We start from the raw sequence: 15,259 nt of genomic DNA on the forward strand, positions 1-15,259 counted from the left end.
AAGAATACAGAAGGAAAGAGGGCCCTGTTCCTGAGAGTTTACAATCTGAGAGTGGGTATATGTACATACATACATACATACATACATGCAGAAATGTTAGCATATTTTACATAGCAGATAAAGGAGAACTATCACACAAAGTCAAACATAAAACACATTATAAATGCAAGTGATTACATTAACCATAAAAGCACTATCAATTTGAAAGCAAACTTACAAGGTCATAGAAAAAAAACAACTAATATATGTATATGTTTTTAATCACAGAACCACCTGAGCTGCTAATTGATGCCAACATGGCACGTGAACAACAGGTTAAAGCTGGAAATACTATATCACTGAGTGCTGTAATTAAAGGAATGCCATTCCCCAAAGTAACCTGGAAAAAGGGAGACAAAGAAGTGCCAACAAAGGCAGATATTGCGGTTACACCAGTAGGAAGCAAGCTTGAAATCCGTAACTCTGTCAAAGAAGATGCAGGAATTTATTCTTTGACAGTAGAAAATGAAGCAGGCACTAAGACTGTTGAAGTCAAAGTTGTTGTTCTTGGTAAGATGTATTAATTTTTCTTTCATTATTATTCAAAAGTTTTATAAACATTTGAAGTATCATTAAAATTACCTTTTTTGTTTTCAGACAAACCTGATCCACCAAGAAATCTACAAGTCAGTGAAATCAGGAAAGATTCATGTTATCTGACCTGGAAAGAACCAGAGGACAATGGTGGCTCTGTTATTACCAACTATATGGTTGAAAAACGCGATGTAGCCAATCCTCGTTGGATACCTATCTCAACTACTTCTAAGAAGCACAGTATTATGGCTAAACACCTCATGGAAGGCACACAATATCTGTTCCGGGTTGCTGCGGAGAACCAATATGGACGTAGTACTTATATTGAAACACCAAAACCAATAAAGGCTATTGACCCAATATGTAAGTTTAGTATGTTTATTAAAATGTACAGTTTTCACATGAATGACACGGCACTATAACACACATTTATATATTTTGCCCAGATCCACCTGGACCACCAAAGAACCTTCATCATGTAGATGTAGACAAGACTGAGGTATCTCTTGCATGGAACTATCCAGACCGTGATGGTGGTTCTGAAATCACTGGATTTGTAGTTGACTATCAAGAAGATGGTGCAGAAGACTGGACCAACTTCAAGACTGTTTCCATACCTGAATGCATTGTCACTGGGCTGACACATGGAAAGATCTACAAGTTCCGTGTTAAAGCTCAGAATATTGCTGGAGTTGGCCGCCCAGACACAACTGTACCAATAGAGTGCCAAGAAAAACTGGGTAATTATAATAATATATTTTTTTACTATAATTAAATATGATAAATTTACTTTTTCAGTGTTAAGTGTAGATTGTAATTGTTTATCATTTTCCTTTTAGCGGCTCCAAGCATAGAAGTTGATGTTAAGTTAATTGAAGGCCTTGTAGTGAAAGCTGGTACAACTGTAAGGCTTCCTGCTATCATGAGAGGAATCCCTGTTCCAACTGCAAAGTGGGTGACTGATAACACAGAAATAAAGTCAGAAGGCAACTACAAAATTGATACTGACAATTATTCAACAACCCTTATACTCAAGAACTGTACAAGAAAGGATACAGGAGAATATCAGCTCACAGTCTCTAATATTGCTGGAAGCAAGACAGTTGCTCTACATCTTACAGTTTTGGATGTTCCTGGCCCACCAATGGGTCCAATAAATATATTGGAAGTCACTCCAGATTACATGGTTATCTCTTGGAGGCCGCCAAAGGATGATGGTGGAAGTGCAGTTATGAACTACATTGTGGAGAAATGTGAAGCCAAGAAGGAAACATGGGGAATTGTGAGCACAGGAAGTACTCAAACTAAAGCCAAAATTCCACGTCTTCAAAAAGGTCATGAGTACACTTTCCGTGTTAGTGCTGAAAATAAGATGGGTATTGGTAAACCACTAGAATCTAAGCCAACTGTTGCCAAGCATATGTTTGATCCACCATCCCCACCAGGAAAACCTGTGGTGTCTGACATCACTGAGAATGCTGCAACTGTTTCATGGACAATTCCTAAATCTGATGGTGGTAGTCCAATTAGTGGCTATATTCTTGAAAGAAGAGAAATTTCTGGTAAATGGATCAGAGTAAACAAGACACCAGTGCTTGATCTTAGGTTCCGTGCAACTGGTCTCTATGAAGGCAATACCTATGAATTCAGAGTTATTGCTGAGAATATTGCTGGACTAAGCAAACCATCGCCAATTTCAGATCCAATAAAAGCTTCTCGTCCTATAACACCACCAGGTCCACCTATAAATCCTAAACTTAAAGACAAGAGCAGAGAAACAGCTGACTTAGTATGGACAAAACCTACCAGAGATGGAGGCAGTCCTATTTTAGGATATGCTGTAGAATGCCAAAAATCAGGAACAGCCCAATGGAATAGAATTAATGCAGATGATCTCATTAAGCAATGTGCTTTCAGGGTTCCAGGTCTTATTGAAGGAAACGAGTACAGATTCCGTATAAAAGCAGCAAATATAGTTGGGGAAGGTGAGCCTAGAGAACTTCCAGAATCTGTAATTGCCAAGGATATTCTTCACCCACCAGAAGTTGATCTTGACTTGACCTGCCGTGACCTGCTAACTGTAAGAGTTGGGCAAACAATTAACATTACTGCTCGTGTGAAGGGTAGACCAGACCCAGACATTACTTGGTCTAAGGATGGTAAATTGGTAACAAAAGACAACAGAACTGAAATAATTCAGGACTTCCCTCCAGTTGGTTTGCAAATAAGGTCAGCAACAAGAGCTGATCATGGAAAATATACAATTGTGGCAAAGAACAGCTGTGGTCAAGCCCAGGGTGTGGTTATTGTCAATGTTCTAGACAGACCTGGACCTTGTCAGAACCTTAAGATAAGCTATGTAACCAAAGACTCCTGTGTGGTAGCTTGGGAAAACCCCCAAGATAATGGTGGCTCTGAGATAACAAACTATATTGTGGAATACCGTGAACCAAATCAAAGAGGGTGGTTTGTAATTTCCTCTGATCTTACAAAGAGGTTGATAAAAGCGACTCTTATAGAAAACCATGAATATTTATTCAGAGTTTGTGCAGAAAACAAAGTGGGTCCTGGTCCAGTTGTTGAAACCAAGACACCTATCCTAGCTATTAATCCAGTTGAAAAGCCTGGTGAACCCGAAAATCTTCATATTGCTGAAGTAGGAAAAACATTTGTGTACCTGAAATGGAGACGTCCAGATTATGATGGAGGGAGCCCCAACTTGTCTTATCATGTTGAAAGAAAACTTAAAGATTCTGATGAGTGGGAAAGGGTCCATAAAGGCAGCATCAAGGAAACTAGTTACCTCATAGACAAATGCCACGAAAACCAATTATACCACTTTAGGGTTCAGACCAAGAACGAAGGAGGTGAAAGCAACTGGGTAAAGACAAATGAGGTTTTAGTAAAAGAAGAACTTTTGAAACCTGTCTTAGATTTGAAATTAACTGGAGTCCTAGTTGTGAAAGCTGGTGAAACAATTAGGATTGAAGCTGGAGTAAGAGGAAAACCACAACCAGAAATAGCATGGGCAAAAGATAAAGCTACCACAGATATAACAAAATCTCCCAGGCTAAAGATTGAAAATGGATCAGATTACACCAAATTTATCCTTGATAAGTCAAAACGATCAGACAGTGGAAAATATGTGGTCACAGCCACAAATCCGGCAGGAAGCTTCAATGCACATGCTTCTGTTAATGTTCTTGATGTACCTGGATCAGTACGAAACCTGAAAGTTTATGATATATCAAGTGACAGGTGTACACTAAGCTGGGATTCACCAGAAGACGATGGTGGATGTGAGGTACAAAACTATATTTTAGAGAAATGTGAGAGCAAGCGCATGGTTTGGTCAACATATTCTGCTTCTGTGATCTTAAATCATGCACATGTAACTCGCCTGATAGAAGGAAATGAGTATATCTTCAGAGTTCGTGCTGAGAATAAAATGGGCACTGGTCCACCAACAGAAACCAAACCAATTGTTGCTAAAACACGATATAACAGACCTGGGCCTCCAGAGCCACCAGAAGTCACCAAAGTCAGCAAGGAAGAAATGACCATTGTCTGGAATCCACCAGACTATGATGGTGGCAAGTCTGTTACTGGATATATTCTAGAGAAGAAAGAAAAACACTCAATTAGATGGGTTGCTGTAACCAAGACTGCAATTTCAGAAAGGCGTCTTAAAGTCCCAAATCTTATTCCTGGACATGAGTACCAATTCCGTGTTAAAGCAGAAAATGAAATAGGTCTTGGGGATCCAAGTGGGCCATCAAGACCTGTAATTGCAAAAGACCCAATAGGTAAGTGGCAGTATTAATTTTTATTTGAACTCAGTGTTTTGATGTATTCCAGATTGTACATTAATGACTTATTGATTTTATTTGCAGAACCTCCTGGTCCACCAACAAATCTGAAGGTGGCTGATAGTACAAAGACCTCTATTACACTGGGATGGGGAAAACCTGTTTATGATGGTGGTGCTCCAATAATTGGATATGTTGTAGAAATGAGACCTAAAGGTGAAGCCAAGGATTCTGAGGAAGGCTGGAAGAGATGCAATGTTTCTGCTCATCTTATTCACACACAGTATACTGTCACCAGTCTTAGTGATAAACAAGAATATGAGTTCAGAGTTGCAGCACAGAACCAAATTGGCATTGGAAGACCTGCTGAACTCAAAGAGGCTGTTTCACCTAAAGAAATACTTGGTAATTTTTGCATTATTTTAGAAGAATTTTTTAGTTAACACATTTTTATTAATGTGTACTAAATATGTTTGTGATTTTTATCTGTACACAGAATCTCCTGAAATCGATTTGGATGCAAGCATGAGGAAGTTGGTTACTGTTAGAGCAGGATGTCCTATCAGACTGTTTGCAGTGGTTAGAGGAAGACCAGCGCCTAAAGTCACATGGAGGAGAATGGGTGTTGATAATGTGGTTAGGAAAGGACAAGTTGATATTCTTGATACCATGGCCTTCTTAGTAATCCCCAACTCTACACGCGATGACTCAGGCAAATACTCTTTGTCACTTATCAATGCAGCAGGAGAAAAAGCAGTGTTTGTCAACGTGAGAGTACTTGGTAAGTTAAAAATAAAAAATACAGGTTTGAAAGGGCAATACATATCATATCTGTGCATAATCTAGCAGAGTATGTTGTTCATTTATAGATACCCCTGGACCTGTGGCAGACTTTACAATTTCGGACGTCACCAAAATGTCATGTCAACTTTCATGGGTACCTCCAGAAAATGACGGTGGAAGTCCAGTTATTAACTATATATTAGAGAAGCGTGAAGTGGACAGGAAGACTTGGGCAACTGTAGTGGCAAACTGGAAGAAAACTAGTTTCAAGGTTGCCAATCTTGTACCTGGAACTGAATATTTTTTCAGAGTAACTGCTGTCAATGAATATGGATCAGGTGTTCCAAGAGAGACACCTAAGACTGTACTTGCAACAGATCCATTAAGTAAGTACTGTTCCACAAATATATTAGGAAACCTGTTGTCTTGATTTCCAATTACAACAATATTTAGTTTAACTTAATATCCGTGTAAAAGAATAGCAACATAATAGTACATAATTTATATTAAGATCATAGAGCTAGAATATTTTCTTTTGCAGAATGCTTTTTCCAAAATCAGTAGTCTTTATGTGGCTCAACTTTAAACTACAGCACCCTGCTTACTTTGTAGCTGGATAACATATAAATATAAACTCTCCGGTTAGGAATTTGGAGTTGGATACAATGTGATTTGAATTGCCAACAAAAGAATGATCACAATTAATTTCTGTTTTTAACAATTCTGAATGTGTTAACAGGTGAGCCAGATCCACCTAAAAAGCTTGATGTCACAGAAATGACAAAGAACAGTGCCACGTTGGCTTGGCTTCCACCTCTGCGAGATGGAGGAGCCAAAATTGATGGCTATATTATTAGCTACCAGACAGAAGGACAGCCAGAGAACAACTGGACTCAATATTCTGTAGTGAAAGACCTAAATATTGTGGTTGTTGGACTCAAAGAAGGCACGAAATACAAATTCAGAGTTGCTGCCAGAAATTCTGTTGGCGTAAGCTTACCAAGAGAGGCTGATGGATTATTTGAAATCAAGGAGCAGCTCTGTAAGTAGAATATATAATTGACCAGACATTAATGGATGCTCCTTTAGCATTTAACTGAATTGTAGGATCTAGAATAAAAGCAAAGAACATTAAAATATATGTGCTTTCTTATATGTATTTCACAGTGCCGCCTAAGATCTTATTGCCTGAGGTGATGACTATCAAAGCAGGACAGAAACTTAGAATTGAGGCACAAGTTTATGGAAAACCAACTCCTGTTTCAAAATGGTTGAAAGCAGATGCCAATGTCATGCCATCAAGCCGTCTAGCTGTGCACAAAGGACAGAATTCCACAGTTCTCATAATAAAAGACGTAACAAGGAAAGACAGTGGCTTCTATGCTCTATCTGCAGAAAACAGCTGCGGCATTGCTACACAGCGAATACGTGTAATAGTTATGGGTATGTATGAAGTACCTATAGTCCTTTCTTCCCAAATAAGAAAAACAGAAGTAATTTATTTGTTTTTTGTTCTCTGTGTTTTCAACAGATATCCCAGGTCCACCAGAAGCACCATTTGAAGCTTCCGAAATAGATTCCGATGCTTGCACACTCTCATGGCACTTGCCCCTTGAAGATGGTGGCAGCAACATAACCAACTATGTGGTTGAAAAGTGTGATGTAAGCAGAGGAGACTGGATTACGGCTGTATCATCAGTCACCAAAACTAGCTGCCGTGTCGGAAAACTTGTCCCAGGACAAGAGTACATCTTCCGTGTCCGTGCTGAGAATCGTTTTGGAGTTTCAGAGGCGATCGTATCAGATCGTATTCTTGCTAAATTCTCATTTGGTAAGGAACATTTGTGGCATCTCACTGTATTTAATTAAAAAGTACCATGTTGTACTGTTAAGGTTCTCATAGGATCTACTGAATCATGAAACATAAATTCACGTGAGCAAGCTCCCTTTAAGTGAAACATAAAATAACAATTTATTTTAACATTTACAGATGTACCCAGTGAACCAAAGAATGCCCGAGTTACCAAGGTCAACAAAGATTGCATATTTGTTGCATGGGATAGACCCGATAATGATGGTGGAAGCCCCATTATAGGTTATGCTATAGAACGCAAGGAAAGAAACAGCTTGCTGTGGGTGAAGGCCAATGATACTGCAGTTCGCTCAACAGAATATCCATGTGTTGGTATGATTGAAGGCTTAGAGTACACATTCAGAATCTCTGCCCTAAACAGGGCTGGATCTAGCAAGCCTAGCAAGCCCACTGATTATGTTACTGCAAGAACACCAGTTGGTATGTAGGATATAAACGACATTCAAGTTAAAATGCTTTGCCACACTGCCATCTACTTTCAGTAAATTTAATTTATCAATGTTGATTTACAGATCCTCCTGGAAAACCAGAAGTTATTGATATCACCAGAAGCACAGTGTCACTTGTCTGGACTCGACCAAAACATGATGGTGGCAGCAAAATAATTGGCTATCTTGTGGAAGCTTGCAAACTTCCAGGTGAAAAGTGGGTGAAATGCAACACAACAGCTTCTCAAATTCCAACGGAAGAATATACTGTCACTGACTTGGAGGAAAATGAGCGATACCAGTTCCGAGCAATTGCAAAGACTGCCATCAACATTAGCAGGCCATCTGAACCTTCAGATCCAGTTACTATTCAGGCAGAAAATGGTATGTAAAAATGCACACTTTTATAGAAAAAGTAAATAAGACACAACTCACACAGCAGAATAATTATGTACTTAGAAGCATTGAACTTGATAGCAGAAGCTAAATTATATATATATCCATGTTCCTACAAATGGTCCATTGCCATCTACTGTGTAAAGTAATAAGTCAATTGGAGCATTAAGGGTGAATTTACTAAGCGGGGCTTTTCAAAGCTGCCACCTCTTCATTGGTTTCGGCTGCTGTATTTAAAGGTGCAATAATATAAAATACAAAAGCAGTATTTATTATTGTTGTCCCTTTAAATCAAATTGGTAAATTTACCCCTTTGCATGAATAGCCCTTATTTAAATAATCTAGAATCAAATAGAGGGTAAACTTTACGTAGGTCTGTAGAAGACCGTTGTGGTAAAATAAGAATATAACATACTGTAGTTTTATCTGGTATTATTTTCCATTTTATGGTGGATGTTATTTTCAAGTCTGTGATATTACTCTTTGCAGTTCCACCCAAGATTGATCTAACTATACAGATGAAATCTCTCATCACTGTTAAAGCTGGATCAAATGTATGCCTTGATGCTCAAGTATTCGGTAAGCCAATGCCAACAGTCTCCTGGAATAAGAATGGAGCAGACGTAAAGCCCGCTGAGGGTATAAAGATATCATCCAAGAGGAACCTTTTCCTATTGGAGTTGTTCAGTGTTAACCGTAAAGAAACAGGAGAATATACTATTGTAGCTGAAAATGCAAGTGGCTCTAAATCAGCAACTATCAAGCTCAAAGTCCTCGGTAAGCCAGCTGTTCTTGATTTTGTTGTATTATAGTGTATTTTAAAGAAACAACGGAGACATAGATGTCATGGTCTTTCTGTTGTTTTTAATTCAGATAAACCTGGACCTCCTGCTTCTTTTAAGATAAATCACATGTATTCTGACCGTGCCATGCTTAGCTGGGATCCTCCTCTTGAAGATGGTGGTTCTGACATTACAAACTATGTAATTGACAAGCGTGAAACCAGCCGTCCTAACTGGGCGCAAGTTACTGCAAATATACAGACCACCAGCTGCAGTGTGGAGAAGTTGATTGAAGGACATGAGTACCAGTTCCGCATTTCTGCTGAGAACAAATATGGCGTTGGAGATCCTAATTGTACAGAATCTGTAATTGCTAAGAACCCATATGGTAAGACATATCCCATCGTATGACATTAATGTATAGTGGCACCTTCCAGTTTCAAAGTATATATATTAACAGTCCCCAAATGAGTGATTTTTTAATATTTATTTTTTATGACTCTTAGGGGGGTATCCATTAAGCGGCGATTGTTGAAGAAAGGGGATTCTTCACTGATTATCCCAATTTTTCGCCAATGTTTTTTTCTCATTTCGTCTGAAATAATAGGATATTTCTCCCGAAAACACACAATGTCCTTGATTAGTTAACGAACTTATTTTTTTTCGCCATTTCAGCTGTGAAAAAACTGCGCTTTTCGTGTTTTGTTTTTCAGGACACATCAAGTCGGCGTCGGGCAGCACTTCGGGGCAAATTGGATAGCCCCGCGATGATCCATTAGCAGCGCTACTTTAGCCCTGCTAATTGGATACTGCTGTTGATATGTGTGGATAATTTTAAACCGTTCTCATCTATGTAATGACTTTTAGCACTGACTGTAGGTTAAAAATAAAAACATTTTGATGATTGTAAAATGGAAGTACAGCAGAATATTTGTTAAAAGTAATTCAATAGTGAATATAGAATTGTAAGCACATATCCATCATTGTTAAACTAATATATAATCTAAAGTACCGAAGACTGCAAGACCTCATAGAACCAATTGTTTAAACACAAATGTTATTATAAAACATACAAATAATATTATAAACAATGCAGACTGAATGCTCTTAATGTGTGATTTGAATTTGATGCTCTATTCTTCTCAGATGCACCGGGACAATGTGATCCACCTGTAATAAGCAACATAACAAAGGATCATATGACTGTAAGCTGGAAAGCACCAGCTAGTGATGGTGGATCTCCAATTACTGGATATTTGCTTGAAAAGCGTGATACAAAGTCTTTTAACTGGACTAAGGTAACCAAGAAACCTGTTATGGATAGGACAGTTAAAGCAACAGGACTCCAAGAAGGTACTGAGTATGAATACAGAGTCACTGCCTTGAACAAAGCTGGACCAGGCAAGCCTAGCGACTCGTCAAAGGCCGTAATTGCTCTTGATCCTCAATGTAAGTGTTAGATTCACCATGAAGGGGAACGTCCATAAAATATGTAAATTTGTATGATCATAATGTTTTGTATGTTTAATATATAGATCCACCAGGACCACCTGCCTTCCCCAAGGCTGTTGACACAACACGCAGCAGTGTAAGTCTGTCCTGGAGTAAACCAGCCTATGATGGCGGCAGCCCCATAATTGGTTATCTGGCTGAGGTTAAAAGAGCTGACACAGCCAACTGGGTGCGATGCAATTTGCCCAAAAATCTGCAAGATACCAAGTACACTGTTACAGGTCTCATGGAAAACACAGAATATCAGTTCCGAGTTTCAGCTGTGAATAAAATTGGTTACAGTGATCCCAGTGAAGTTCCAGACAAGCATTTGGCCAAAGACATCTTAAGTGAGTTCTGTTTTTAGAACAATGTTCCATTTGTTCCTACAGTTTTCTTTTTAAAAATAGCATAAACTGTAACATTTCTTCTTTTTACTTTTACAACAGTTGCCCCTGAAGGAGAACTTGATGCTGACCTGAGGAAAGCTCTTGTGCTCATGGCTGGTGTAACCATGAGGATTTATGTGCCTGTCAGAGGGCGCCCAGCACCAAAGATTTCCTGGTCTAAACTGAATGCAAACATACGAGAGCGACAAGGCCTCACTATTAAGACAACAGATCATGACACTTTTGTACGCTGCGAAAATGTTAACAAGTATGATGCTGGCAAATATATTTTGACCCTGGAGAACAGCAGTGGTGTAAAGTCGTACACCATTGTGGTCAAAGTTCTTGGTAAGTAGATGTATATGCACTTTTACTAGATGAATGTTGTACATTTAAGGGTGATTTACAATATAAAATGTAATTGCTATCATAGAGGCTATTTCTGGCTTCTTATTTTGATAGTTACTTTCAACTGTACAGGAATCACAGGTCTATTCCTATTTTTGGCACTTTCCCCTATGCCATACACAAGTCTGTTTTGTAAATTTTTTTAACCAGATTATTATATACATCTACTAGTATTTTAGATCAGTCAATTGCTTGATTGCTACTGTAGCTATTGTGTTTGGAGTTGCAGGATTTTTTCACCCATTCCCCCCCCCCCCCCCACCACCCTTGATTTCTCTCATCTCTGATTACCTTACAGGTTTTCAAAGTTGTGTTACTGGCCTATTATCCCACCAGCATCTGCAATTTCTCTATCTCTCCATGTTTCTCCAGCTCTCACGACAGTTGCCACTGGTGAAGTGAGGGAGCTGCTGTTCTGCAAGGGCGTGTGCAAGGCTTGCTTGTGCGCACGACCTTCTGCCTGTGACTGCGCAAGTCAGAGACAGATATTTAGTATGATTATATAATAAATAATGCAAAGATGCATTATGCAGAGATGCAGCGATCACGTGCTTGTTTATTGATTACTCTTGAACTGAGACACCAACATGTTATTCTTTATTAAACTATTATAACTGGACACTGTAAAAATCAATTGTTAAATGTTGACCTAAATATTGCTCATTTTTAGTAAACTAATTTGTTTCAAAAAATAGATACCCCTGGACCTCCAGTCAACCTTATCATTAAGGAATCATCCAAGGACTCAGCAATGATTTCATGGGATCCTCCAATTATTGATGGTGGCAGCCCAGTAAAGAATTATATTGTTGAGAAACGTGATGCTGAAAGGAAAGCCTGGTCTACAGTTTCCACTGACTGTGCTAAAACATCCTTTAGGATCTCTAACCTTGAAGAAGGCAAAGCATACTTTTTCAGGGTATTGGCCGAAAACGAGTATGGCATAGGCGAACCATGTGAAACTCATGACGCTGTCAAAGCTTCTGGTAAGCAATTAGTTACATTTCTCACAGTAAAAATAAGTTTATAAGTAAAGATATTACATGTAGAAATATTTTTCTATTGTGTACAAATATTTTTGAATGATTTTTCTTTTTAGAAAAACCTGGACCAGTCATAGATCTGAAAGCACTAATTGTTTCTAAGTCATCTTGCACTTTTGCATGGAAGAAACCAATAAGTGATGGTGGAAGTCGAATTATTGGGTACAATGTGGAACATTTGATCAATGGGGACAAGTGGAGAGAAATAATGAGATCCAAAAATCTTCAATACACAATGAAAGATTTGACTGAAGGAAAAGAATACACTTTTAAAGTGACAGCTCAAAATGATGCTGGTTATAGCTCTCCAAGTGAAATCTCAATTGTGGCCAAGGACGATGTTGGTATGTGCCATTTATCACAATTTGTTAAACCATTGAAAAGCATGTAATAAGTAAATTAGCGACTTTCCACTAATTAATGTATATATGTATATATTCTGTTTCCCAGTTGCACCAAATCTAGACTTGAAAGAATTACCAGATTTATGCTACATTGCCAAAGAGGGTAGCACTTTCCGACTCAAGATCCCGGTCAGTGGTAAACCTGCACCTACAATTACATGGAAAAAAGGGGAAGACAAAGTCTTGACTGACAGTGGTAGAGTATCTGTTGAATCTACTGCAGTTAACACTACATTAATGGTACGTGAGTGCCAGAAAGATGATGCTTCAAAATACACTATTACTTTGAAAAATCCTGCTGGCACCAAGGAGTCTTCCATATTTGTGAAAGTGGTTGGAAAACCAGGCATCCCAACAAGTCCAATTAAGTTTGATGAAGTAACTGCAGATGCAGTGACACTCATTTGGGGCCCACCTAAAGATGATGGCGGTTCTGAAATTACAAATTACATCTTAGAGAAGAGAGATTCTCTGACCAATAAATGGGTTACATGTGCTTCTGCTGTTCAGAAGACTTCTTTCAGAGTTACCAGACTCCACGAAGGAACTGAATACATATTTAAAGTTAGTGCTGAAAATAAATATGGAATTGGTGAAGGCCTTAAATCAGATTCCATTGTGGCAAGACATCCATTTGGTAAGTCAAGCTTAGCAGTCAGTTTGAACATTTTAATAATTCACACAACCATACAAACTCCAGATTATATAATGATACTTAATAATTCTTCTAGATGTACCAGATGCTCCTCCACCTCCAAAGATTGCGACAATAAGACATGATTCTGCAAATCTGACATGGGTAGATCCAAGGAAGACTGGTGGTTCACCAATAACAGGTAAAATTCTATTAACTGAATATACATATCTTTAAAAAATATACTACTATTCAATGTTTTATTTAATTTATTGTCTTCTTTATGCAGTTTTCACAAAGACAAATAATAATGAATGCTATTAATATACATGCTTGTTTTTGTACCATGCAATTTATGTAACGTTATCTTTTTGCAATGCCATTGTGTTTTAGGATATCACATTGAATTCAAAGAAAGAAACAGCTTGCTCTGGAAGAGAGCTAGTTCCACTCCTTTGAGAATGAGAGACTACAGAGCTGCAGGTTTAACTGAAGGTCTAGAATATGAATTTAGAGTTATGGCAATCAATTTGGCTGGAGTCGGCAAACCCAGTTTACCATCTGAGTCAGTTGTGGCTCTTGATCCAATTGGTAATATTATTATTATCAATCCTTATTATATTATCTTTAATTAGAACAAAAATGTGTTACTGACTCAGTGCTTCATTTCAGATCCTCCTGGCAAACCTGAGGTAATCAGTGTAACCAGGAGTTCAGCGACTCTTATCTGGACAGAACCAAAGTATGATGGTGGACACAAACTGGTTGGATACGTCATTGAGAAACGTGACATACCAGCAAAGAGCTGGATGAAGGCCAATCATGTAAATGTTCAGGAATGTGCATACACTGTCAACGACCTGATAGAAGGTGGAAAATATGAATTCAGAATCAGAGCTAAAAATACAGCAGGTGCTGTTAGTCCTCCATCTGAGACAACAGGAACTGTAGTTTGCAAAGAAGAGTATGGTATGTGTCAAAGGAGCTTGCCATTGAGTTCTAATGTTGTACATATAATACTTTTTCACTATTTCTTACCTGTCACTTGCATATGTCTTTGCAGAGGCACCAACTATTGTTATTGATTCAGCCGTCAAAGAAGGATTAACTGTTAAAGCAGGAGATACCATTGTGATGACTGCTACAAGCATCCTTGGCAAACCACCTCCAACATCTGTATGGTCCAAAGCAGGAAAGGACTTCAAGCCTTCTGATATTATTCAAATTGAAGCAGGCCCAACATCATCCACACTTACTGTTAAATATGCATCTCGTAAAGATTCTGGAGAGTACACAATTACTGCCAGCAATCCTTTTGGTACAAAAGAAGAACATGTACATGTTAAAGTTTTAGATGTCCCTGGCCCTCCTGGACCTATTGATGTCAGTAATGTATCTGCAGAAAAAGCTACTCTCAATTGGACACCTCCATCTGAAGATGGTGGTTCCCCAATAACGTCTTACACTCTGGAAAAGAGAGAAACTAGTCGTTTGCTTTGGACACTGGTGGCTGAAAATATTCAATCTTGCAGACATGTAGTTAGCAAGCTGATCCAAGGAAACGAGTATGTCTTCCGTATATCTGCTGTTAACCACTATGGAGTTGGTGAACCTGTGCAGTCTGAACCAGTTAAGATGGTGGATAGTTTTGGTAAGTCAGAATTTTATAATTAATTGTATAGAATCTCTAACGAACAGTTCATGTGCTGAGTTTTACATTTTTATCTTATTATATCAGGACCTCCTGGTCCTCCTGGAAAACCGGAAGCAACGAATGTGACCAAGGAAACTGTGACCATAACATGGAAGCGACCTGCTGATGATGGTGGTAGTGAAATCACTGGTTATTATGTTGAAAGAAGAGAAAAGAAAGGATTGAGATGGGTGAGAGCATCAAAGAAACCAATTTCTGACCTCAGACTTAAAGTTATTGGACTCACAGAAGGAAACGAGTATGAATTCAGAGTGAGTGCTGAAAACAAAGCTGGTATTGGACCACCAAGTGATTCTTCCCTGCCAGTGTTAACTAAAGACATTGCATGTAAGTACTGCAACTTCACTTCATGTTTGAATAACATATTACATTTAAAATATGTCTAAAGATCCAAATATTACAAAATATAATTCAGAAGTTGGTAAGAAAACAAATGTATATGTACATTACAGTGATCAAACAAATGTTCAGTAGAAGTATTTTAGTAATGCTGAAAGTTAATACTGATTTTACCAGAGGGGCATAAGAACAG

General features: G+C 38.4%; 1 protein-coding gene across 4 annotated transcripts in view; it reads left to right on the forward strand.

Moving 5' to 3' along the window:
• TTN (titin) overlaps positions 1-15,259 on the forward strand; it is a 285,062-nt gene that overhangs the window by 220,367 nt on the left and 49,436 nt on the right. For all 4 annotated transcript variants that reach the window (XM_088461211.1, XM_088461212.1, XM_088461213.1 and 1 more), the window contains 25 exons: positions 268-549; positions 637-936; positions 1,020-1,313; positions 1,413-4,379; positions 4,467-4,787; positions 4,879-5,163; positions 5,252-5,551; positions 5,905-6,207; positions 6,333-6,608; positions 6,697-6,996; positions 7,156-7,458; positions 7,551-7,850; positions 8,352-8,639; positions 8,736-9,032; positions 9,791-10,093; positions 10,180-10,485; positions 10,585-10,872; positions 11,628-11,918; positions 12,032-12,319; positions 12,426-13,016; positions 13,111-13,215; positions 13,407-13,604; positions 13,686-13,982; positions 14,077-14,664; positions 14,752-15,054. In XM_088461211.1, the coding sequence (XP_088317337.1) occupies positions 268-549; positions 637-936; positions 1,020-1,313; positions 1,413-4,379; positions 4,467-4,787; positions 4,879-5,163; positions 5,252-5,551; positions 5,905-6,207; positions 6,333-6,608; positions 6,697-6,996; positions 7,156-7,458; positions 7,551-7,850; positions 8,352-8,639; positions 8,736-9,032; positions 9,791-10,093; positions 10,180-10,485; positions 10,585-10,872; positions 11,628-11,918; positions 12,032-12,319; positions 12,426-13,016; positions 13,111-13,215; positions 13,407-13,604; positions 13,686-13,982; positions 14,077-14,664; positions 14,752-15,054 (10,374 nt within the window). The remainder of the gene's footprint in view (positions 1-267; positions 550-636; positions 937-1,019; positions 1,314-1,412; positions 4,380-4,466; positions 4,788-4,878; positions 5,164-5,251; positions 5,552-5,904; positions 6,208-6,332; positions 6,609-6,696; positions 6,997-7,155; positions 7,459-7,550; positions 7,851-8,351; positions 8,640-8,735; positions 9,033-9,790; positions 10,094-10,179; positions 10,486-10,584; positions 10,873-11,627; positions 11,919-12,031; positions 12,320-12,425; positions 13,017-13,110; positions 13,216-13,406; positions 13,605-13,685; positions 13,983-14,076; positions 14,665-14,751; positions 15,055-15,259) is intronic.

Source organism: Taudactylus pleione, unplaced genomic scaffold (genome assembly GCF_031769625.1).
Source record: "Taudactylus pleione unplaced genomic scaffold, aTauple2 ptg001027l, whole genome shotgun sequence".
In the NCBI taxonomy this organism is placed as follows: Eukaryota; Metazoa; Chordata; class Amphibia; order Anura; family Myobatrachidae; genus Taudactylus; species Taudactylus pleione.